The sequence below is a fragment of the Megascapheus bottae genome, chromosome 10 (genome assembly GCF_031878675.1).
Source record: "Megascapheus bottae isolate mThoBot1 chromosome 10, mThoBot2.hap1, whole genome shotgun sequence".
In the NCBI taxonomy this organism is placed as follows: Eukaryota; Metazoa; Chordata; class Mammalia; order Rodentia; family Geomyidae; genus Megascapheus; species Megascapheus bottae.
This window is the reverse complement of record NC_143518.1, coordinates 45751839-45778745: the sequence shown is the minus strand read 5'-3', so window position 1 is coordinate 45778745 and position 26907 is coordinate 45751839. Positions and strand designations below refer to the sequence as shown.

General features: G+C 34.5%; 1 protein-coding gene across 3 annotated transcripts in view; it reads left to right on the top strand.

Moving 5' to 3' along the window:
- Positions 1-25880, top strand: part of Lyplal1 (lysophospholipase like 1) — a 32888-nt gene extending 7008 nt beyond the window's left edge. For 2 of the 3 annotated variants that reach the window (XM_090339910.1, XM_090339911.1), the window contains exons 3-5: positions 6540-6709; positions 15673-15788; positions 16931-17262. In XM_090339910.1, coding sequence (XP_090196036.1) covers positions 6540-6709; positions 15673-15788; positions 16931-17170 — 526 coding nt within the window. In that variant the 3' untranslated portion in view covers positions 17171-17262. Of the gene's footprint in view, positions 1-6539; positions 6710-15672; positions 15789-16930; positions 17263-25577 lie in introns of those variants that run through there. The other variant, XM_090339912.1, reaches the window with a different exon arrangement.
- The last annotated feature ends 1027 nt before the right edge of the window (positions 25881-26907 follow it).

The window sequence follows — 26907 nt, the reverse complement described above, 5'->3', positions numbered from 1 at the left end:
ATATTCTTCAAATTTTGTAAATTAGTAATTTTTATTGGTCCTAATTATTTACCAAGGAAATGGATGTTAACTATCCAACTACGACTGTAATCTCTTTATTTCTAATATTATTAGACACATATTATTAGACAATACCCAGGTACATTTTTTTATGTACTGTCACCTACTTTTATCTTACATAGTGGTTATTTTAAAGTGTGCACCTGCTTTCTATGTGTATTTTATACTTTTTTCTCTCATTTTACTTTATTACGATTAGTGCTGCATAAGAATTCTTTCTCTACCCTCTTTTGCATAAACTGATTTCTATTAATTGTGTTTCTTATATGCAACATATAGTTGGGCTTTATTTTTAAGCAACCTGACAGTTCTACCTTTGAATGATATATTTAAGCCCCTTAAATTTTGTGTAACTTTGAATGATATGTTTGATTTTAGGTCTACTACCTTTCCCCTTACACGCTACTTCCTCATTTTTTAAAGTCATGGACTTTCTAATACTTCAGTTTATGTTATATATTCCCCTTTTCACCCAATTGTGCTCGAGTACAATACAAATCTTCCTGTTTTGAGCAAATCTTTCTATCTTAATTCATCGACATATGAAGGTTATATAAATTTCTGTTTTTAACCATCATGCCATTTTAAAGAACACAAGAGGAAAACAATAGTCTACTGTGTTTACTTTGTTTTGGTCTGTAACAGCTTATTGTTAATGTTAGATTCTGAATTACCCTTTTGGTTATAAATAATGTTTTTCCTCAACTATATTTAATAGATGTTTTAAATCAGCTTAGTGTGGGGATGTTGAATAAAGCTCAACAATTAGTTTGCTGTATTAATTAAAATGGAGACCAGTGTATTTTTTTCTTATATTTATTTGGGATTCTTCTATTGAAAGATTCAATAAGGACTTTCATTTCTGTGATATATGTTCTCTGTACTTGCAGTAAGAGGTTTTCCTAATTTGAGTTTACTACTAGAATTCACATTTAAATAACTTTAATAAGCTATATATATTTTATAAGACAATATAGTTTCCCTTGGTGTTTGAAAAATTATAAAAGTACTGACTTACATGTGATACTACCACTCTTTTAGTTTGCTATTTTTCCACATAAAATGCATGTTTATATTTTTTTCGAATATAGTCTCTTAAATACCTTAGGCATGTTTTATGAAGGCATAGTAACCCATAGATTATTCTTCACTTCATTACTTAGGATTTATTCAGAAGGGGATCCAGAGATCCTTCTCCTGACACCAGCTTTATGCTATGAGTGCATTTGTCAGAAACTCAATTAAAGAGTAAATCGCTATTTGGAGAAATAGTGTACTTTGGTAAATATTGTAAAGATAATATTTAAATGCCTGTACATGTCTATGACTTTTAGAAGTATGTGTTTTCATTCATTTAGGTTTCCAAATGACAAAAGAAAAATTTTACCATTTTCTAAAAATTATAAAAGTTAAGCCAAAAGATATCCAAAACACAAAAGGAACAATTTTAGACAATCTATTTCTAGCTAACATAGATCATTTTCAAACGACACCAGTGATTATTGACATTTTCCATTCAACAAATGCTAATATAGTATGTGTCTATATCAAACTTCATTCTGGGCTTATGGAGAAAAAAATCTCTGCTGTGAGGAAGTTTAAGCAAAGACAGAAAATAAAAATAAATATAAATAAAATACAATAAAACAAAAATGTCTTTAAAATGACAAAACTAGACACATTACCTTTTCAATATATGTACCCCTTTTATGAAACAGTTGAATTTTCTACTGCAAGAACAATATAACAAAACTGCATTATGTTGCATTATTTTTAAAATCTATTTTATATCTAGTCTAATAAAAAGCAACTCATATATGCTATTGAATTTGGTCTGTTGCTGTTTATTTTGGCTGAAATATACCTGGACATAAATAGTTAATGTGATTGAAGAAGAAAGAAAGTTTGAAGCCTCGAGTAATTATGTACAGCACTGTAATTTTAAATGATGACAAGTGATATTAAGACAGTTAAGCCAGGTATAGGATAAGGTCTTTGTGTATATCAATCAGATAGATGTGAAAGTTGAAGATTCAAAGGAATGCCCATAGGAAGTGATACATGGGCTGAAAGCCTAAAAGACGAGTGGGAGCCTGCCTTTCAGTTAGGTGTTAGAGTCCATTCCAGTAGAGGGATAGCAGATGCAAAGCTCCTGCTTTAGTAGTGAAGCTGGACATAGGCTAAAGAAGTAGGAGACAAATGTGACTGACGCATAAAGGGTACTGCAGGAGTTGGTATGAAGTGGAGACTGGGGAGAATCAAGGTGGTTATCTTACCAGCCATGAATGCCTTCTGATTTCATGACTTTAGAGAAGCAGTTCAAAATCAACACTTGGAATGAAATTGAATGTCTTCTTACTGTTCAAATACATTGATATTTTGCCAGACTGCAATGGGTTGATTGATTGACTTAGGAACTACACAGATGTTCTTTGCAAACATATTTATTTATTGTGGTAATGTCTGAACTGTTTTATACCAGCTAATAAAATGATTTATTTGAAGGAAAAAGTGAATGAGCATAACATATGTGCCAAATGTTTTAGTTGTTTATAAAACATTTTTATGCTTTCTTTAAAGATTATTCTAACATCTTAAGAGACTTATGCATTTGTGATTATGTTGCTTTAACAAAAAATTAGCTCTAAAGTACTTTGTCCCATTATATTTTTTCCACTTATTCCTTTTGATCACAACATTTAAATTTTCTTAAAGAAATTAAAGAATAAAAAACTACTAGATTAGTAAACTACTTCATTGGGATCCTAGATGCATGATCATCTATCTAATTAAGTAAGGAATTGTCAAAAGAAAAGAACCTTAGGTGAGTGTCATTTTTTCCATTTATGGCTGAAGTCCCAGCATGATTCACATGTTAGCCTATGATATCATCCTTATTTAAGTGCTCAGACAGACAAATAAACACTTTGAGAAATAGCAGAATAAAATGGAAAGGAAACTAGCAAGAATTCAAATAGGTAACAGCCTACTTTGAACTTCAGACCGAGTGTTGTATATTCAGTTTTAATTTAGAACCTCATATATTAGTGACAATCTGAATATCATTGGGGGTTCATTTTGTCTGCTGATAGCTGTGTGGAAAGCAATTGCTTCCCTTTTAAGGGTTCTTTGAACAGATTTTAAACCTGAGGAGGTTTTTTGAAAGAGATAGCTTGAATGTTTTCTGCCTTTTCTCAGCTTCGAGGTCCAGTTTATCTTCATTGTTGAGTCCATTTCATCAGGCTCAGAACTACTAAAGACCTGGTATAGGATTTCTCTTGCACACTAGTTGAGAACCTGGGAGTAGAGCAGTGTGGTGTGCTTTCAGAAAAGTACTTTTAAAATCTACTAAACGTTTTGATTAATTTCTCCAATAAACTAGCAATGGGGAATACCTAACAATAGGATGAAATTAAAACAGGTAGAAAGAGAAAGACTTACCTTATATAGCTTCAGAATAGTCATTAACACCACTCCATATGAGAATAAGTTCCTCTTGGGTTTAAGATTTAAAAGTAAAAATACAAGCAAAGCTGTTATAATATGTGAAATTATATATGATCAATCCAATAGAATAAGAAAAACTTAAATCAGGAGAATCACAAATTTAGTTTAAAAACTATTATAGCAAATGTAAAATCTTTTACTTGGTTAAAAAATCTCAAATTCACATAATATTCAAGAATAAATTTTAAAATGCTTGAAAGACAGATTCCAAATACTCATCAATATAGAAAAAATGCTCTTTTCTGAACAAGGAAAACTTAAAACCCTAGTAGAAAACAATAGCAAATAGCATCCGCCACAGCTGTCATTTGTGTGCAACTTTGGACTAAGCAGAAATAATCAATATTGGGCCGGGGATTTGGCCTAGTGATAGAGTGCTTGCCTAGCATGCACAAAGACCTGGATTTGTTTCCTTGGCACCACATACTTAGAAATAGCCTGATGTGGCATTGTGGCTCAAGTTGTAGAGCTCTAGCCTTGAGAAAGCCCAAGGACAGTGCTCAGGCCCTTAGTTCAAGCCCCAGGACATGGAAAAAAATCAATTTTGATAGAAATACTCAGAAATGTGTGGGAATTGCTTATGAAGGTGTCTGATGTAATTTTCTGAAGAAAGGGTATGTTCTGTATTGTTATGCGAATGGTATTTGTGTTGTACTTATTACAATGGGTATTTCAAGCAGAAGGATAATCTCACCTTTGTGGTAGAAAATAAATTTGAACCTTTCTTATAAATGCAATATTGAAAAACCAATTAATCTAGAAATGTAATGTGTACTTTCAATCTGGCTGGCCTATTTGTTGGTTTCTGTTCCATAAGAATAAAAAAATCTCACTGCATAAAAACATATGGGTATATGTGTTTGATCTATCATTCTTTTTAGTGTCTAGTACTTGGATGCAAAATAAATGGCCAATTAGTAAAATAGTTGATTAAATTGTAGAACATCAAAATCTTAGGAGACTGCTGAGGGCCATCTCAGATGGATGAATTTTCAAGGAGATGTTATCAAAGGAGAAGAAAGAGTATGATATATATTTTTAAAAGATAGGTATATTTCATTATTGTAGAATAGCAGTGTTCAAAACTTTTATAAATGCTTGTTTCAGTAAAAATTTAGTAAAAATTGAAGGATTTCCAGATTACTGTCATGGTGTAGTATTGAGGATAGGACATATAAGGGAGAGAAGGGAAAAGATGACTAGATGAGCAGATGGAGGATATTTCAAAAATCAAGCCAGGGTCTGGTGGCCACGTCAGTGTTCTCAGTTACTAGCTGTGTGGTTATTAGAAGTGCCGCCCAAGGCTACCCAGAGCATGCTAGTGAGACAACCTGTGTCCCTCGCACTCATCTCACCAAATTAGTTGAGTTTGGTGTGTCACATTTGTCATCAAGCTAGGTAAGAGGCATAATGGGAGAATCAAATGTCCAGGCTGGCCCTGAGGGGCGAGGGGAAAGGGCTAAAGCAACATTTGAAAAATAAAGTGAAAAGGGCTGAGGGTTCAAGTGATAGAGCACTAGAAACTTGAGGCCTTGAGTTAGATGCCTAATGCTACTAACAAAAACAACAAAAAAAATCCAAAGTATATGTGTATATGTGTGTGGTTATTACATATACATTATATATAAGGTATACTGTAATTTTTATGTATATATAAGATAGGAAAAAAGTACTTTTTTTTTAAGGAAAAGTCTAGTTTTGCATGAGTAACATACATGAACATTCAGTTTTTGTTTAGAAAGTTCATTGCAAAGTAGCCCAATGACTCAAGTGGTAGAGCACTAGCCTTAAGTTGAAGGGCTCAGGGACAGCGCCCGGGCCCAGAGTTCAAGCCCCATTACCCACCGAAAAGAATAAATAAAGTTTGTTGCAAAATAATGTTTGTTACATAATTGTTTGAATATGAGATTTTTATTAAATTTCAGTCTGAGTGCCTTTGGTGGTTCTAAGAACCTTTTCAAATGCCCTCTTGACACGAGGCTCTCAGGGAAGCCGTCAGCTTGTTCTATAGTGGTAGGATAGGGACAGAAAAATGGGGAGGGCTTCTCCTCTTCCCTTTAGGACAATGCCATTCTTCCTGGAGATTGTGATAGTGAAAACAAGGTATTTTTAGCACCTGGAGTTTTCAATTAGAGAAGATACTAGAGTGCGTGTTCAGGTTGCCCTATACATTTTTCTTTGTGTGTGTGTGGGGGGGGAAAGGAGAGTTGCTTACTTTATACTTTTACTTCAGTGACCAGAGAATACAGTGTGTAGCTAAACAGTATGTAATGGCAGATAGGTACAAGTGTAGGAGGAATTTATCTGCTCATCAAGATAAATGACCATTGTCATGGGTTCCATCCAGTCATTGTTGGTTTTTCATCACTGGCTATCTTTTCTTGTGAATAACACAAATACATTTTTCACAGTTGAGGAAATTAGGGTTTACTACATGCTCAGCAGCAGCTTGGATCAGTGCTCTGGGTTCTTGTCAAGTATATCTCCCTGTATCTCTTGTAACTGCCTGCAAAGACCTCTGTGGTTCTGATTATTCTCCCTTTGCTTACCTTTCCCAGTACTGCATATGAACCTTGTAACTCTACTGTAATTAATCAAAACAGTATTTCTAATACCTTGATAATTATATATCACACGCAGTTGCCATATTATCGAAAAGGCTTTTATAATGGGTTAAGACTCACGAGGACTATAATTCTCCTCCTCTTAAAGGTAGATAGGTAATTAATAATGATGAATTAACTTTAGTGTGTCTAGTGAGTCTGGTAAGTCTAAGTGTTTAGTGAGTCTAGTAAACTCAGTGTAAGTATAGGAACTTAAGTGCCATGCGCATTAGAACATCTTTCATTGTTTTTGTAACAAAGCTCAGAAAATTAAAATTGTTCCATACACTAATCTGGAAATAACAGCAATTATTTTAATATCTTCTTTTTGTCTTCTGTTTGTTTTTTCCCTTCCTTTGTTTTAAACAGGCCCTATACCCCTTTGAAAGGAGGAATCTCTAATGTGTGGTTTGACAGGTATAAAATAGCTATTGACAGCCCAGAAAACCTGGAGTCAATTAATGAGACATGTCAAGTACTTACTGGTCTGATTAATGATGAAGTAAAAAGTGGCATCAAAAAGAACAGGATAATGTTAGGTAAGACCTTTATATAGTTATTAATCACATTTTTCTACTTTTATCTCATTCTATATATCAAATTTCACAGTTTAGAGGTATTTTATATCAATTTACATATTGACAGTTCTAATTAAAATACATAAAAGGGTTTCAAAATGACTGCAGTCAGAGCTGGGTACTAGTGGCTCACACTTGTATTTCTAGCTACTCAGGAGGCTAAGATTGAGGATCACAATTTAAAGCCAGCCTGGGCACTAAAGTCTCTTATTTCCAGTTAACCACCAGAAAACTCCAGAAGTGGCACTGCGGCTCAAGTGGTAGAGTGCTATCATTAAGCTGAAGAGCTCAGTTATAGCACCCAGGCGCAGAGTTCCAGCCCTATGACAGACAAAAAAAAAAAGATTACAGTTAGAAAATAGCGTATTTTACACCTTTTTTGAAAACATATATATATACCTAGATTGTTTTCCAGTTTTGATCCTCTTCATGTTGCTAGGATTTCAAACATGTGCTACCATGCCTAGCTATTTTTACCATTTTTAAGGACAATTAAATTTTTCTTCATAGCTCAATTTTTACCACATATTCATTTGTTTAAAAATACGTTTACTAAATTAAGCCTAATAAATATAAGATTCAACTATCACTGCCCTTATTGAGATAAAATACATGGTCAGTACTTCCTATCAAATTTATAAAAGTTTTACTCTTCTGAGAAAATATTACAAAAAAATACCTGTACATTTTTGTTCATGTGTTTTTTGCCAGTCCTTTTCAAAGGAGAAACACACAGGTTTACATAAGGTCATTATTTTACTTAATAACCTTCTCTATCCATCAGACACACAAATTAACAATCTAGTTTGTCATCTGAGTAAGACGACTCGTATGGAATGAGAGTGATATAGGGCATATTCTGGTGAAAGGGTTGTCCCCAGTGGAACTATTATAATAGTGTTGATCTTACTGGACATGAGCTGTTGTGACTGACAGAAAGCATGTCCTCTGATCAGGAAATATTTGTTTACTCTGATATGCAAGCCAAGAGCTAGTGGCTTAGTGATGACATTAATTGGATCAAATCTGAAATCTGCTTCCTCTACCTGGACAACCTTTAGTTACCACTGCTGCATAAACTGTAAAGTAGCATAATACTTTACTATCTTTGTTCTTCTGGGAGATGATGCTTATCAGATGCTTTTTTTTTTCAGTCAAGCCTCATCGAAAATAGTCTCTTTGGTCCCTTTTTATCCTGTTCAATAAATATAATGTGTATAATAATAGATGCAAGATGACCCAGTCATGGATTTAATTAGAACTCTGATTTCAGATATTAATCTTAGCTACATGCTGGTGGCTCACACCGATGATTCTAGCTACTAAGAAGGCTGAGATCCAGAGAACTTAGATTCAGTGTCAACCAAAACTGCAGATTTACCACTTTGTCAGAAGAGCTTTTCCTTTATCCTATGTCTGGGATAATTATAAGCCCTACCTAATGGAGTTTGGACAGTTGAATTCATTTATTGAAATACTTAGGCTCGAGTTAATTTTTTTTCTTGCTGTTATTGTGTACTTTTTATACTGCAACATCGTTGTCACTGGATAGCACAAATCCTAGACAAAAACAGTTCACCACATGGAGCCTTGTGGGCTCCTTCCTCCCACGTTCTTGCTTCTCATCAGTGCTGTGTGTACTCTGCTTCTTCTTCTTTTTCGGTGCTAGTATCTCTAATTATTCATTGAAGGTGCTGTTCATGACATTGTGAGCCTAACAAAAAACAGAATCGGATATAATTATTTTCATTCCAGAAGTAAAAACACTAAACTCCAAAGAGATTATTGGCTAATGTAGCATGAGATTAGAACCCAAGCCTTTTGAATTAGTGTTACCATTAGAACTTTGTGTTACCACTAGAATCCTTTTTTGTCCACTAGGTGGTGTTAACTTGTTAAAAGAAAATACTGATATAAATTTAGGTGTGAGTTTGATCTAGGATGTACAAAAGCTGACAGATTGCATAAATCAATTATAAGCATTTTGACAATGTGGGAATATGTTCAGACCTTTGACTTGGGGAAGAACAAGTACTTCTGGGACCAGACTTGGGTGAGTTACATGATGATCTAAATAAGTACCATGAGGTAGGGAATGGTTAAAGTAATTACAATCTGTTCCTGAAGCTGAACATTATGCAGTGGTTAAGTATAATGTATACAGAGGCATGGAAGGAACTCTGTGTCAGTTTAAAATGTAGAATTTGAGGTTTTTGTTGTTTTTCAGAATGACTCTCAATTAATTTTGCCTACAAGAAAAAGCAAGCTATATAGCTATACATGTTGATGAGTTTAATCATTGAAATGAATCTTAGGAAACCCTAAAATTATGTATAGACAGTAAGGATTTAAGTAGCCCATTTTCTTTTTGTACCTCTAGGAAATTTTTTATAATAATTCTTACAACAAAATGAAGAAAAATAAAAGAAGAAAATGAAGAAAAGTTGTAATTCCCAAGATGCTTAGTTCACACTGCCATTTCTGAACTCCTGTGTTCTGTTGGAGCTAAAAGTCAGGAATGAGAACACACACCTATATCCATTTATATAGACACACACACACTTGAACTACTTACACAGCTTAGATATTATCTTTAAAAACAGTTACCCTAACTATAAAGGCTTGATACTATTGTCCTAACAGTTTTTTGTAGCAAGAAAGGAATATTTTATTCTATATATTTTGTAGGAGAAACAAAGTACAAATTCATATTGTAGGCACAATTTGTATATTCCTAAAATCTTATGACACTTAACTCTAAATAATGATTTTAACACTATATAAATGAAATTAAAGACCTATTGACATTTGTGAAGGTGATGTACTTTATTACATTTTTTAAATCTTGTTTTCTTACCAACAAACATTATTTTTATCCTTCAGATTTTGCTTTAAGATAAAGTATCTTAATTTTCCCAGGATTACTTTTTACATATAGATTGTTTCTGTTTTATTCTATATAAAGAGTTTACAAAGTCAAGTTTATTATTTTTAACATGCTTTATTCAGCTTGTTAATCTTAAGTACATGTTGAAATGTTGACTCTTGACATTTTAAATACTTCACAAGCAGCTATAAATATCCATTAGAACTACTACCTACAATGAATTTACTATTTTTTATTTATTTATTGAACAGTGTAGTAGATGTAGACTCTTAGAAAATTGAGTCAAATGACTAGTTCTTTGTGTTAAATTCTCTTTTAGGGAAAATACACAACAATCCTTTCACAGTCGTATCCCATGTTATAGGCAATTGTATTTTCAAGAATTTATATTTTCAAAAAATTGTAGGATACTTTCCAAGATTACCAATCGGCAAAGGACTTAAATTAACAGAGTTAACTAAAATAATAGGATTTCAATAAGTACATTTTTCTTCATTGGAACTTACAGAATCAAACAAAAGTTGAACTGTGAGCAGGAAGCATTTACAGTAGTTAATGTAGACCCTTGTAGAGGTACAGTAATAAAGTACAATAGTACACAGTTAGATCTTGGAATCCACATAGTCCATCATTGAGGAAACATGGTAGATTCTCAGGATGCTTAGAGTTCACTATTTTAGGCACTTGATTTGTTTTTTCCCAGTACTATCCAACTTCCACTAAAGACATGCTACCTTTCAACAAATCTAATTTTCATTTTATCATTTCAACTAGCACATTCACTTTTATGTTGCTTTTTTGGGGCACCATTTGCTTGTGGGAGACATAGTTTCACAAAATGAAGGATACAGAAAGACCCAGTCTATCACATAATGATATAAACACAACTGATGATATCTCAAGACTGAGCATTTTTCTGCATCAACCAATTTGTTCAATGCATATATGGGAATATAAAGATTTCATTTTTGAAATTTCTTTTCACTTTTTTTACAGTATTTTTTCCAAATCCTATTAGTAATACTGATAATAAGTCAGGTTACTGTTTACAAAGTACATTTCAAGTGCAGGTAAATTTTTTCATTTTTCTTGTTTTTCTTTGTAGTTAGGCTAGTCCCATATAAGGACTCTGAAATCATGTACAAAGATTAGGTTGGCATTCTGCAGGCAAATTTCGTGGCTAGGCATGATTTTAAAGTATCTTTTTCCATTACTTTATTTAGTTTTTTCTTGATGATGTTTGTCTGAGCTTCAGACTTATCTATCACTTTTTATGCCTATAAACCCAATGAGGTGGGAAGAAGAGATGAAAGTATCACAATTTGAAGCCTGTTTGGTAAAAAAGTTAGCAAGATCTTATCTCAAAGAACAAGCTGGCTGTGGATGAAAAACAAATTTCTTTTTGTAAAATTTAAAGCAAAAAGTTTCAGTTATGGATGCCTGGCTCAAGAGGTAAAGAACCTGCCTGTCTGAGACCTTGTGTTCAAACCCCAGTGCCTCTAACATTTAAAAAAGAAAACCTCTTATTAAATATTTATTTTAAGTTTAAAATGCTTTTAAATCACAGATGTGACTTAGGTGCTTCACAACTTCACATTTCAATAAAGTAACCATTAGTTTCAAGTGGTTCTTTAAATTCAATTTTAAACACCTTACAAATTTAATTTCTTTTCTTTTTCTTTTTCTTTCTTTTTTTTTTTTTTTTTTTTGGCCAGTCCTGGACTTGAGCTCAGGGCCTGAGCACTGTCCTTGGACTTTTTCAAGGCTAGAGCTCTAGACTTGAGCCTCAGCACCACCTCTGGCGTTTTTCTATGTGTGTGGTACCGAGGAATCGAAACCGGGTCTTCGTGCATGCTAGGCAAGCACTCAACCACTAGGCCAAACTCCCGGCCCCAAATTTTAATTTCTTAACCACATTAAGACTTTAAATGTTCATAAGCTATATTTGACACAAACAAATTCAAGTTCCTGAATTTCTTAGGAAAATAACTTTGGGGGGGTTATTGGTCCAAGCTGTAGGCCTAGCTAATTGGGAGATGGAAATCAGTGGTTTGAATTCAGCCAGGGAATAAAAATAATTCAAAGAATTTCATCCTGACCAATAGCTGGGTACAGTGTCATATACCTGCCATATATACCAATAATAAAGGGAAGCACCAACAGAAGGGAGGACACACGCATAAAGTGAGATTTCATCTTGAAACACCTGAAAAGGAGTGGTGGTGTGGTTTAGGTGGTAAAGTTAAGTAGGCATGAGGTCTTATACACAATAATAATAATAATAATAATAGTAGTAGTAATAATAATAATAATGAAATCACTGTTACGCCTATCAACCCAGATACCAGTTTTGGTGTCTGTAAGTATATGTATCTATTTAAAATCATGACTATATTATTGTTATTTATTTTTACCCAGTATGCTTAGTTATTTGCTTTATAGCTTTGGTTTTAAGAATATGATTTACACATAAGAACTTTTTTATTTTTTTTTATTTAGAGAATACTTTATTAGTTTCTGTAATCAAACCCACGTAGATAAGACCTTACATATTTAATACAGTGTGTTTACCCCTGTACAAATGAAAAAAAGTTTAACATTTCTAGACCAATATGGCTATTAATTTCTATACAATGCCAACTCAACACGGTAAACTGGGATACTTTTTTCCAAAGTTGACAGCACAGCTAAAGTTTCCAAAAATTCAAATTATATATATGTATATATATATTTATATAAAAAGATCAATAATAGCAGTATGTTATGCATCGATAGCAGCAACAGCTTTTCCAGGTTCTACAGTCATCTGAACAAAATTAGACATCCAGCACACTCCATTAATAAAAAGAAAAAGATAAAAAACAAAACCCCAGAAAAATGCGAAGTTCTGTTACTGTTGTGGTACCTGGCACCATTTTTTTTATTAGCTTCTCAATCATCATCTGGAAAGAAAACATTCTTGAGTAACAGCATTAAAAACAGCTCTGATAAAGCACAGTCACTACTACGTATCATAAAGCAGGTACAAGGTATTTTATATTCACAGAGGGATGATACAGTACTGTCCTACATCTATAATACTAGAGGATACAATTAAAAAGGCATTATTGAGACTTGATTCTATTTTTCCAGCAGAAGGTCCAAAGGATGGTATGACACAGCTCTGTAAAGAAATGCACTTTCTTAGATAGGATTTCCTTCCATTAGTGGCACAGTTCTAATAACTCACTCTATCAGCTATAAACCATTTGAAAATGAAGGTGTAGGAGCAAGAAGAAAAAAAACAAACCCAAACAACAAAACAAACCATACCCACAACCACTGGATCCAAACAAAGATGACTGAATGAAGGCAAGCAGGACTCAACCTAATAATATTTTACCAAATCTGTTATGTTTGAATGGTGAGAGCTCCACACAGGAGATGTCAGACAATGGACATTTGGATATGTTCAAGGATGCTGACATTAATATTTAATCATTTGTTCACTCATCCAGGAAGGGGAGATCAGTTACTACTGTACTTTGATTGTGTTCAGTCCAATTACCATGTTACAAAAATAGCAAGCTGCCATAATAAAAAATAAGGCTCGTCTACCCAGCACCAGTTTATCTTTAGTTCACTTCCAAGGCAGACACATCATAACCATATCCAAAGAATGCAAGGAAGGTAAAGAAACAGCATTCTGATGTATTAGCTGGGACCAACACATTGTTCAGGTTGAACTATTTATTCCTCTGTGGTGTTACTTTCTTCCTATTTTTGCTGTTTCCCCTAACCAGAGATTTTTAGATCTAAGTTGTATGCACTTAAGGACTACGTGCATATATCTATATATACATTCTGACTGAAGATGCATGTCCATCAACTGAGCGAATGTTATATAGGTGACATTATCTTGTGTAGAGCTTGGAGAGATGCACATGGGACTTAGGAGCAATTATATTGACACATAGCTGCTGTACCAGTGAAAATGAAGCTTTGCAAGCTATCACATAAGAACTTTTAAAAAATAGTGAGATTTTGATAATGAACTTAAAGTTGAGTCTAAAAATTCTCTAAGAATCCAGATTAAGACTGATTGTCCTGAGCTAACTATTCAGTCTTAGATTATTCTAAGTTTTAACTATGTCAGACCACATAAAAGATATATTTTATGATGAGAAAATTTGTCTTTTCACAGAAATATTTTCCAAATTTTATTTCATTAATATTATATATTCAGTGACTATTTGTTTAGTTCCTCATATGTTACAGGCCTGTTATAAACCTAGGGGATCTTTATTTTTTAGAAAATGATAAGGTTTTCAGTTGTTCTGTTCTGGGATTTGTTGTTGTTGTTTTAGTTAAACAAAAAGTCTGTTTATACCTTTGTGAGTAATAGAATAAAGCTAAGATCCTGCTTGATTGTTTATTACTTTAATCTTATTACCTATGGTTTCTAAAATATCAGTTAAATAGTTTACGGTTATTCCACTGTGGTAGGGGCCCTGTACTTGCCACTGGGCACATAAAGATGGTGTCAGCTCTTGGACAGGTATGCAGCATGAGGACAGATTCACCTTGCTCACCTAGCCATATGTCATATGTACTTGCTCAAAACTTAGTGGTGGACTAAAAAACTGAACCTAAATAATATCTGACTATCCAGATAAACGGGGCCTGTTTAATAACCATCAGGGAAGTAGAAAATACATGAAACCCATTGTAAGAGATTTAAATTCCAGAAGTCCTAGTTTTAAACCAAACAACTTTTTTTTTCCTTTGGTCCATCATGGGGCTTGAACTTTGGGACCTGGGCACTGTCCCTGAGCTCTTCAGCTCCAGGCTAGCAGTCTACCTCTTGAGCCACAATACCACTTCGGTTTTCTGGTGGTGAATTGGAGATAAAAGTCTCAGGGACTTTTCTGCCCAACTGGCTTTAAACTGTGATTTTCAAATCTCAGCCTCTTGAGTAGCTAGGATTACAGACATGAACCACCACCACCTGGCAAACTTTTAAGCAGGTATTCTGATCTCCTTTGACCTCATTTCTCTTCAGCTATAGAAAAAAGTTCATTATAGTATATTTAAATTTATGTTCCCTAAGAACTCAGCTTTATACTTTGTTACGAAGTAAAACAGTAACTTGGAAATTAGCAGATCTGGATATTGTCCCAAAGGTTTTTTGGTTTTGTTTTTTTTTTTCTGTTTCCATAAGTACATAGCTACACAATTTATTTTGCATACTTATTTATTTTTTCAAGGAATATAAAGTAGATACTTTCTAGTTATTACTTGAACTATCCCTTTCAACAGAGGATCCATGTGTTTTAATCTTCAGTGAATAGTGTATTTTTTGACACATAAAAGACTATGATACTCAAGAGGCAGAGAAAGAAGGAGGAACTTGAGGTTAGCCTGAACTGCCTAGCAAGACCCTGTCTCAGAACCCAAGGGCTGGGGTGTAGCTGGACATGGTTTGCCTGGCACAAACAAGACTCTAGGAAAAAAAAACTCAAATCAGAGAATTCTTTTATAAGTAAGTTTATTTCATCATATCATCATAAGTCATTTTTCAAAACAGTTCTATAGTCTAAAACATGTTTGGACTATAATCAATTATTTTTTAATCACTTTCCCTAATTCAGTGATCATTAAGTACCAGGTAGAGCTAGAAATAGGTGCAGTTGGCAAGCCAGGCAAGGTATATTTGATCACTGATAGTAGTACTCTGGATTTCTCTAAGAACAAAGCTAACGTAGACTTAGAAGTTCAAGTACATAATGCTATAATCTAATGCTGTGAGTATAATTATGACTTGCATTTTGAATGATATTTTTTCCTGATGAATATGATTTCTTTGTTAAAGCCCATAGCACAAATCTCTTTCTCAATGTTACTTCATAGGTGGAACAGTACTATTTATTCATAGCAATTCTTACTCCATGATACCTAAAGTGGATTAAAGTTCATTTACCTACATATCTTTCAAGGTTTCAAATTATTTGCTAGAAACTAGTATGCACTTCTCTTTTTTTTTTTTAACTTCACATAGGAGGATTTTCTATGGGAGGATGCATGGCGATGCACTTAGGCTACAGATTCCATCAAGATGTGGCAGGAGTATTTGCGCTTTCCAGTTTTCTGAATAAAATCTCTGCTGTTTACCAGGTAAGTTACAGATGTGAACAACAACTGCAAAAGATTACATGAAAAGACTATAGATATATTGAAACTCAAATAGAGTTGACAGTTAAGTAATAAAAATGGTCGTACAGATACTATAAATTTAGCATCCCTTGGAATTCCTGGTCAAATGAGTTCCAGGTGGTCATTAATGTTCAGGAAGTGCCTTGCACGAAGAGCATTGTTAAAGAGGAAAAAGGTAATACATGTGTATGTACATATGTTACATATGTATGTATATGCACTGTATATGTGAAAACTTTATACATACTACCAATAAAATTGAAAGCCACATACTGTTGGCTCACTCCTGGAATAGCTATACAGAAGGCTGAAGCCTGGAGGATAATAGTTTGACAACAACCTGGGCATAAAAGTCTGCAGGAAGCCGGGTGCATTGGCTCACACTTGTAATCCTAGCTACTCAGGAGGCTGAGATCTGAGGATCAAGGTTCAAAGCCAGCCCAGTCACAAAAAGACCTAAGACTCATCTCCAATTAACCTGTAGAAAAAGGGAAGTGGGGCTTGGCTCAAAGATAGGGCAGTAGCCTTGAGCTGACGAGCTCAGGGACAGTGCCCAGGCAGAGTTCAAGCCCCATGACCCACCAAAAAAAAAAAAAGTCTATGGGACTCTATCTCCAATTAACCAGCAAAATGTGGAACTGGAGGCATGGCTCAAGCACTATCCTTGAGCAAAATAGCTGTGTAAGAGTACAAGGCACTAATATCAAGCCTCAGTACTAGCACAAAAAGTAAATATGACCTATATAGGTTTGCTTATGGTGCCATGAAATTGATACTTATTTTATACTAATATCCAAATTGATGAATGTATTATGTTCCATTGCTACAGCTTCATTCCCAGAAATACAAATAATAAAATAGCTACAGACAGGAGAACTACTCCTTATTGTACCCTAGAGCTCATGGTTCATACAACCACAGCTCTCTGGTGTCAAAACGTAATGACCTCCAGAAGCCTGCCTCTAAATATATACCTCACAGGGCACAGCCCCTTCTGTTTAGTTACTGTAGTTTGGCTAAATTAGAATTTTTCTTCTCTTGCATTTCCAAGAACAAACAAATCAAATTTCTTCAACCTTTCCATTTTCCTTCTTTTTCTCTAGGCTGTTCAGAAAAATGATGGTTTGCTTCCAGAGTTATTTCAGTGTCATGGCACTGCAGATGAACTCGTTCTTTATTCCTGGGGTGAAGAGACAAATTCAAGATTAAAACTTCTAGGAGTAAGCACCAAGTTTCATACTTTTCCAAAGTATTATCATGAAATAAGGAAACCTGAGCTAGAGAAGCTGAAGTCATGGATTCTTACAAAGCTTCCTGAAGAACTGGAGAAGCATAATGAATGAATGTTTATTGACTTGTTGCTATATATGGAATGTCTTTGTGAAAAGTGAACTTTATTGCCAAATTATAATAATAAACACAAAGAAGTAATTTACTCAGTGAAGTAATTCCTGAAGTGCTTAGCATTAGAGAGCAATATTAATATTAGATTCATTCAAACCATTCTTTTTCAGATATACTTTCATTTAAAAAATGAAGACTTTTTAAAGTGCTTAAACATTCCAACATAAATAGTTGAAAGCTAACAGTAGGCCAGGCCTCACCGTGCATTCATGTAGTCCCAGCTACACAAAAATAAAAATAAAAATGGAAGTATCACAGTTTGAGGCTAGCAAAAAAGTGAATGAGACACTATCTCAAAATTCAAACAGGAATCCAGCCGTGATGATCAGCTCTGTAAACCTAGCTACTCACATACACCTGTAGCCTAACTGAGATTGGGAAGATTAGAGTTTGAAGACACAGCAAGGGGAAAATCTGTGAGATGTCACTCCACCAATAGCTGGGTGCATTGACTTTTACCTATCATGTCAACTATAATGGCAAGTACAAAGAATTCTGATCCAGTCGTAGGAGGATGCAAGCAAGGCTCTATGTCAAAATAATGCACAGAAGGGCTGGAGATATCACTCAATGGTAAAACTTTCAGGAAACTGTGATTACAAGCCTGGTATTGCAAAACAAAGAGAAACATTATAAAGATTAGGGAAGATATCAATGAAACCATATAAAAAAATGTAAAAGATCAATGAAACAAAAAGCTGGTTCTTAGAAAAGATAAATGAAACTGATAAACTTTTTGCAAATATGACCAAAAAAGAAAGGGAAATGAGCCAAATAAATAAAATTAGAGATGAAAGTGGCCATGTCACAACAGATATAAATGAACCCAGAATATCATGAGGGAATACTTTGAAAATTTTTATTCAAATTAACTGGAAAATCTAATAACAATGATGATTTCTAGACTCAACTAAGAGGATGAATTCGAAATATTAATAAACACCACAACAAGAAAAGCCCAGAATCCATTGGATTTGTGGCTGAGATCTATAATACTTTTGAAGAACTAACATCAATACTCCTCAAACTTTTCCATGAAATAGAAAGGGAAAGATTATTACTAAATCTAATTGAATGAAATATTACAAACATTCCAAAACTGGACAGAGATGCCACAAAAATAAAGACAACTATGGGCAAATGCCTTTGATGAATATAGACACAAAATGCTCAAAGTACTTGTTAGCGGAACTCAATGACCAGAATTTCACACCAGGATACAGATATTTTGAGGTATGCAGCTTACTTTAATATATCTAAATGAGTAAATGAAAAAGGAATCATGATCATCTGGGTTGAAGAAAAGACCTTTCACAAAATTCAGTGTGTTTTGTGATAAAAAGTTGTGAAGAAACAATGGAAGGAATGTACTTTAAAGTATTGAACGCTGTATACAACCATACCCAACATCATGCTAAATGGGGTAAAATTGAAACCATTTCATATAAAATCAAGGATAAGACAAAGATATCCTCTTCCTCCATTCTTAATATACTATCAGAATTCCTATCCAGAAAAATACAGTAAACAAACAAAATGAATCCAAATAGATAAATAAGTCATATTATCCATAATTTAGATGATGTAATCCTATTCCCAAATGACCCTAAATATTTCACCACAAAACTCCTAAATGTTACAGGGTACAAAATTAATACACAAAAATCCTCATACCAACAATGAACAACTATAGAGGGGAATAGGAGAATAATATCACAAGCAATATCTTGAAAAATAAATATAGCAATAAAACTAGTCAAGGAAGTAAAAAACCTCTACAGTGCAAGTTATACCACCTTGAAGAAAAAATAGAAAACAAGGATCTCCCATATTCATATTTTGGCAAAATTCATATAATGAAAATACTCTTATTGCCAAGAATATTCAAAATATTTAATGCAATACTCTTCAAAATCTCAATGTGATTCTTCACAAAGATAGAAAAATTAATCCGAAAATTGATATAGCTGTGCCAAAGGCCCCCAATAGCCAAAATAATCCTTATCCAAAAAAAATACAGCAAATACTTCATATTATACTACAGAGCCATAGGGGAAAAAGAAACAGTATGGTACTGACTCAGAACTAAGCATTAAGAACAATACAATTAGAAGAGCCAGAAATAAGCCTACAGATTTCAGATTTTTAACAAAAACATTCCCAAAATATATAGTGGAGTAAAGACAGTGTCATGAATAAATGATGCTGAGCAAACTGATTATCCTCATGCAGGAGACGGAAACTAGATCCTTACCTGTACTATCAATTCAGATGAGTCAGATCCTACTCAGGAGGCTCAGATCTGAGGATCACAATTCAAAGCCAGGCTGGGAAAGCCCTTGAGACTCTTACCTTCAATTAACCACCAGAAAAGGGGACATGACACCATGGCTCAAAAGTGCTAGAGCACTAGCCTTGAGCAAAAAGAGCTCAAGGATGGCATGCAGACCCTGAGTTCAAGCCCCCAAAGGACAAAACCAAAAAGGCCCCACCAAAATGGGTCAGACATCTTAATGTAAGATCAAAATGTACTGCAGTAAAGAAATGGGAAAAACATTGCATAGACATTAACTTCCTGAGTAGGATTCAGTTAGCTCAGCACGTTGACATAATGATTAACAAATGGGATTTCATGAAGCTTGAAAGCTTACTCCTAGCAAAAGATGCAGTCAGTAGACCCAGCCTACAAAAGAATAATAATAAATAATATTAATTGCCGGCTCTAAATCTGACAAGGGATTCATACCCAGAATAGACATGGCATTCAAGAAACTTAACTCTCAAAGAATCAACTTAATACGTTAGCAAATAGACTGAACAAGCAATGCTTAAAAGAACCATACATGACTAACTGCTCAGTATTTATCACCAAAAGAAAAAAAATACATTTAAAAAAAACTTTGAAATTAAGTCTCATTCCCATCAGAATGGACATTAACAAAAACAAAAAAGAAAAAGCAAATGGTGAGGATATGGGGACCATTGGTCACTGTAAGTGTCTACATCTATTATGGATATCAGCATGGAGGCTCTCAAAAATCTACTAGAGCTACCCTGTAGTCCAGCCTTTTGCCCTCCTTTACCCTCCAAAAAATGTGAGAATCTCTAATCCACAGAACAAATTGAGAGTTGATACATAAGTAGAAGACATGTACTGGCAAAAGTTTTAAAGCAAAATGGCTGAAGACAAGGCTCAAAGTGGTAGAGCTCAAATTCCAGTACTGCTCCCCAGTACAGTCCTTCATTGTATATTTTTTTCTTTTTGTTGGTCATGGGACTTAAACTCTGGGTCTGGGCATTGTCCCTAATCTCTTTAGCTCAAGGCTAGCACGTTACCACTTGAGCCACAGCACCACTTCTGGCTTTCTGGTGGTTAATTGGAGATAAGAGTCTCTCAGACTTTAGTGCCCAGGCTAGTTATGAACCATGATCCTCAGATCTTAGCCTCCTGAGTAGCCCACTGGCTCCCTGCTCTTCATTGTATCTTAAGAGTATTATATCCATCTTTGTGAGCCTCTAAATATTATTACTTTCTTACAGGTAATAGTTTCTTGTTTCTTTTGCATGCATAATGACTTTTGATTAGATTTCAGACTTCCTTACATGGGGTCAGAGCATTGTCTGCTGTAACACTAATTCTACCTGCTAGTCAGGCCTTACATTTTTAGTAGTATCTGATATCCTGTGTACTGTGAGCTCGTTTCTATATCTTAACTAGTGAGAGCATAAAACATTCCTATCCCTGTCAGCCCCAACAATTCTCCTGGGCTTCCAATATCCAGTGTCCGAAAACATACATGTGGTCCAGTATTCCAGTGTTCTAGGTTAAAGTACAAATCTGGTTTCTATTCCCACATCTTGGCCATCATTTTCAACAGTATAGGTTCAGTATTCCTCTTTTATATATAAACCCTAAATTTGGAAAGAATGAGAATAAGGTTAGTAGGAAGAGGATACATAATCACAGAGAAAGTCAGAAGAGGGAGACACGTGCATAGAGAATTTAAAGCGAAAATTCCTTCTGTCAAGATTAAGTTCATACAATGTTTTAAGTAAGTATGGTTTTTAATGACCTTCAAGTTTTTAATATGTTAAATATTTGGCTATAATATATACTGTGTTTAAGATCCTTATGTTGCAGTTTATCCTAAGAATAACATATGTGTGCTATGGATAAGGATGTTAGGCTTAGACATTCTTCCATGCAAACATAGAAAATACAGTGTAATTTAAAGAAAAAAAGTTTCAATTTTTTTAAATCAATGGTCATTATATCCCTTCAAAATCATATATTTGACCGGGAACGGTGGCTCACACCTGTAATCTTAGCTACTTAGGAGGCTGAGATCTGAGGACTGCAGTTCCAACCCAGCACTGAAGTCTATGAGATTCCAGTTAACCACTAAAAAAACAGAAGTGGTACTGTGGCTGAAGGGGAAGGGATGTAGCCCTGAGCTGAAGAGTTCAGGGACAGTGCCCAGGCCCAGAGTTTAAGCCCCATGATCGACAAAAAAAAGAAAAGAAAGAAAGAAAGAAAGAAAGAAAGAAAGAAAGAAAGAAAGAAAGAAAGAAAGAAAGAAAATCATGCATTTGGGGATAAATCACAACCTCTGGCTGTACTTTATTTTTGTTTTCAATTTGCCATGCGATGGTCTAGTTTATAGTATATGTGTGTGGTATAAGTAATTCTCTTAAAGCACGCTACTAGCTCAAATTGGAGCTACCATTGTTTGGAAGGGATTTAATGAGATCTGCATGAAATAGCCATAAATCCTTCAGTCTGTGGGTTTATTTAAATATTAAAGATTTATTTAAATATTTTAAATATTAATGATTTGTTTAAATATTTTATTCAGCCAAATTTAATATTGTATTTGTATGGTGATATATCCAGTCTCCATCATATAAAACATTTTACCTCATTCCAAATCATGCAAAGGCCAAGTCCTTTGTAAATGTCAGTGTATTCAGCAATGTTTCCATATCTAGTTGTTATTTCTCCAACTTTTTATGCCTGCTGCCTATATACGTGTGGATTCTCAAAGCTAGATATGTTAATGAGCCTAAAAATTTCTTTGCTAAGCCAGTAATCACTCAGCTCACCTGCTCCTTTTCCCTCGCCTTTCCTGTCACTGCCCATGCAAACAATTCCTAAAGCATGGGGGTGGAAATCACCTTGTTCTCTCCTACAAGTGAAAGGGAAAAAAAAATCACAGCAAGAAGAAAGATCAAATCAATTTCACAATTATAAATAGATGCTAGAGAAACTGGAATTTTGCAAAGATATGGAAGAAAGTTTAGTGATAGAAGACTGACGTTTTAGTTTCCACTCACTTTGAATTTTCCTTTGTTCCTTGTATCTGGGATTGAATCCAGGACCTTGCTCATGTGAGGCAAATGCCTCTACCCCTTAAACCATAGGCCTGACATTTTCACTTGTATTTTATTTCTGAGAATGAGTCTTGATAACTTTTCCCAGACTGGATTTGAAATAATAATTTCCCAATCTCTGCCTCTCAAGAATCTTTTTCTTTTTTTTATATTTTTTATTGTAATTAATAAAAGGGTTACATGATATTTGTCAGATAGAAGGTGCATTAATTCTCATACATTGATACCCTTTCACATGTCTTGGTCCCCATTACCCTCTTGGTTTTCCCCCCTTCCCTGTCCAATTTCAAGTAACCAAATACAAATGTATCCAATATATCAGATAACAAAGTGAAATATTGTGACAATATGAGATAACCAAGAAACAGCAAAAGAGATGAGAGATAACATAGCACATTAAGGACAGCAATCATTCATTATATGGCTTTGTTTCAATATCCTAGAGGTCCATTCAATTAGCTTCATACTATATGGCCTTATGTGTCAAGTTTTTGCTCTATTGCAAATCTCTGCTAGGAGAGCCCAAGGTTTCTACTAGTTATGATGAATGAGGGAAACCATTGAGCCTAAGTTCCTTTGAGTCTGGCTTAATTTGCTTAATATGATTTTTTCTAAGTCTTTCCATTTCCTAACAAATGGGGCGATGTTGTTTTTTCTGACAGCAGCATAGAATTCCATTGTGTACAAATACCACATCTTGTGGATCCATTCATTAATTGAGGGACATCTAGGTTGGTTCCATATCTTTGCTATGGTGAATAATGCTGCAATGAACATTGATGTGCTAGTGGATTTAGTATGCCCTAGTTTCTGGATGGTTGGGCAAATGCCAAGTAGTGAAATTGCTGGGTCATAGGGAAGCTCTATGTTTAGCCTTTTGAGGCACTGCCACACTGCTTTCCATAGTGGTTGAACGAGTTTGCATTCCCACCAACAGTGTAGTAGTGATCCCTCCTGGCCACATCCCCTCCAGCATCTGTTGTTATTAGTTTTCCTGATCCTGGCCATTCTAACTGGAGTGAGGCGAATTCTTAGCATTGTTTTGATTTGCATTTCTTTTATGACAAGAGATGTTGAGCAATTTTTCATGTGTCTATAGGCCATTTTTGTTTCTTCTCCAGAGAAGAGTCTCTTTAAGTCTTTGGCCCATTTTTTAATGGGATGGTTGTTACTTTGGAGATTAGTTTTGGAGTGACTCAATTTTTTGAGTTGTTGATATATTTTAGATATGAGGCCTTTGTCCCTAGGAATTAGCTTAACTAAGAATGTAAAGGACCTTTTTGATGAAAACTTTAAAACCCTGAAAAAGGAAATTAAATCAGAACTAAGGAAATGGAAAAACCTCCCATGCTCCTGGATTGGAAGAATCAACATCGTGAAAATGACAATCTTGCCAAGGGCTATCTACAAATTCAACGCAATACCCATCAATATCCCAATGTCATTCTTTAAAGAAATAAAAGAGGCAATCCAAAATTTCATATGGAATAATAAAAGACCCCGTATAGCAAAAACACTTCTGAGCAGAAAGAACAGCGCAGGAGGAATTACAATACCAAACTTTAGACTCTACTACAAAGCAATAATTATCAAAACAGCTTGGTACTGGCACAGGAACAGGCCTGAAGACCAATGGAATAGAACTGAGGACCCAGATATTAAAGCACAGACCTATGGCCACCAATCTTTGACAAGGGAGCCAAAAAAATAGAATGGAAGAAAGACAGCCTCTTCAACAAGTTGTGCTGGCAGAACTGGTTAAGCACCTGCAGAAAACTAAAGCTGGATCCTTCTTTGTCACCTTGCACTAGAATTAACTCCAAATGAATCAAAGACCTGGAGGTAAAAGCTGACACACTGAAAACTCTACAGGAAGGAATAGGAGATACACTAGGCCTCCTTGGCACAGGTCGAAACTTTCTTAATAAGGACCAAGAATCACAACAAATCCGAGAAAGGCTGGATAAGTGGGACTGCATTAAACTGCAGAGCTTTTGTATGGCAAAGGACATAGCTAGTAAATTAGGAAGCCTACAGAGTGGGAGAAGATCTTCACCAACCATACAACGGACAAAGACCTCATATCTAAACTATATCAACAGCTCAAGAATCTTTATTACTTTTCTAATCCTTAAAAAGAAGTAAAGACTGATTAAAAAGCAATCTATCAACAATGGCAATGAAAGAAAAAAATATTCTTTATAGTAAATTATTTCAATGAAAATATACAAATGAGCCTAGAAATATAAAGTAGGCTGTTTATAATTGAAAATAGGCTGTTGATAATTGAGAATGTACAAGTAGTTTTATATATGATACACCAGATTTTTGTCTTTCAACAGTAGGACATTACTATATTAAAGAAATATCCTGACATGAGGAAGACAGAATTACCAAGACAATACAGTCATTTCATTTTCAAGTATGGAAACATTTTAAGAAAATTCAGATCATATAATCCATGTGACAATTGGTTTGCCAGATTTTTAGGTGATTTTTAAGACAAGAAGGACTACAACTTAGCATGGAGAAGGAGAATGCAGTCAATAATTCAATGTATAGACTACAAAATTAAGAAAAGTGAGGGGAAGGATGGGTTGGTAGGATGAATGACAATGCTGAAAGGGGTGGCATTGATTAAGACATTTTATTCATAAACTGCTTTGTTTAATATCTTCTCTGTACAACTACTTAAAGATAATTAGGATATATTTTTGAAGAGCTAGATCTTTACAGAAAAAAATGTGTTGCGATGTATGATCTGATTCTGCTTCCCAATGTTCCCTTTAGAAATATGTCCTGGTGACACACCTATTTAAACACTTCTAAAGGGAAGTGTAGCATTAGCAAAACCTGGTGGTATTAAGGGTAAGATGCAGACCTATGTTTGTATTATCTCTGGTATTTGTTAAATTCTGTCATTTATCTGAAAACAAATTATTTCCTTTCATACAGGATCAATAATGAACAAGACTTCTAACACCACAGCGGGGCCAGTACTGATCACAAATATGCCCCCCAATTTGTCTCATCCAGCTGAAAAATCCCATTAAAAAAAAATCCCCGATGACACTCCTTAGAAGGTCCTTCAAATGTATGTAGTACCTACCTCACTTGATTCAAAGTGTCGATGTATGAGTTTTGGCCATATCCAGTCAAACCATAGCAGTTGCCATGGTCTGCTGCCTGTTAGAAATGTTAATGTCAGGTATTAAGGGGGGAACCCCAAACTGAAGCATACAAAGGGTCCTAGGAAGAACTAGCAACAACTGGGAAATTGTTGGGTCTTCTCTCAGCCATAATCACCTCATTAAGAGGTGGAAAGCCATTCATTGCCAAAGGCCAAACAATTCAATCATCTTGATCAGTGCAATTCTGCATGGACTTCCCTCGAATTCTATTAGTCCCTTGAAATAGCTTCTATTCTTTCCTTTCTCTACTTCAGTACTTTAGAAAGTGGGTATGAAATTTGATTTGAAATAGTGAGTGGACTTTACAAAAATATCAAATATTGTTTTCAACTCTTTGCATGATGTTTTTTCTGTGGATATTATTTAGACCTCTTGTTATAGATTGCTTGTGAAAACCATATGTGATTTTTATATGGGGAATAGGACAAATGCTTCTATGATGAATAGTGGACATCCTGTTTTTGAAGTCATCATATTTTGGGCTAAATTCCCATAAAAGACATGCTTTTGCCAATAATTTAATTCAGAACCTCTGGGATTTTTTTTAAAGAAGTGGTGAGAAAGTTTGATGTTTTGCATTTATTCAACATTTATGTTAGGGATAATTTCAAAATGTCTTATTACTTCACTCTTTTTCACTGTGACTAATTTATAATTGGTGTTTTGTATATTTTTGTTCTATCCCTACCTACTCTTAAGGGCCTAGTATAACTTTAGTTTTAATAATCACTGTTTTCATTTTCTATCTCTTCATATCATCATCACCCCATTAAAAAAATCTAGCCTGTTGTTGGTTTATGTGATTGAAACTAGAGATACCCTCGGCATATCTATTACTTGGCATAATCATTTTGGCAACTTCTGTTATTCTTTATCTTGCCAATTAAATTACTGACATTTAAAAACACTGAAAAATTCTGTCTGGGGGAGACAGGAGTATTTCACTTAGGCATTAAATAATATGCCATTTTCTCTAAATTATAAGAAATTAAAAAGTTAAAAATGAACATTCACCATATGTAACCAATTAATTGGCAAGAACAAACAAATGGTTCCATTTTAAAAAATGCACCTCAAAAACAGTGAGGCTGCAT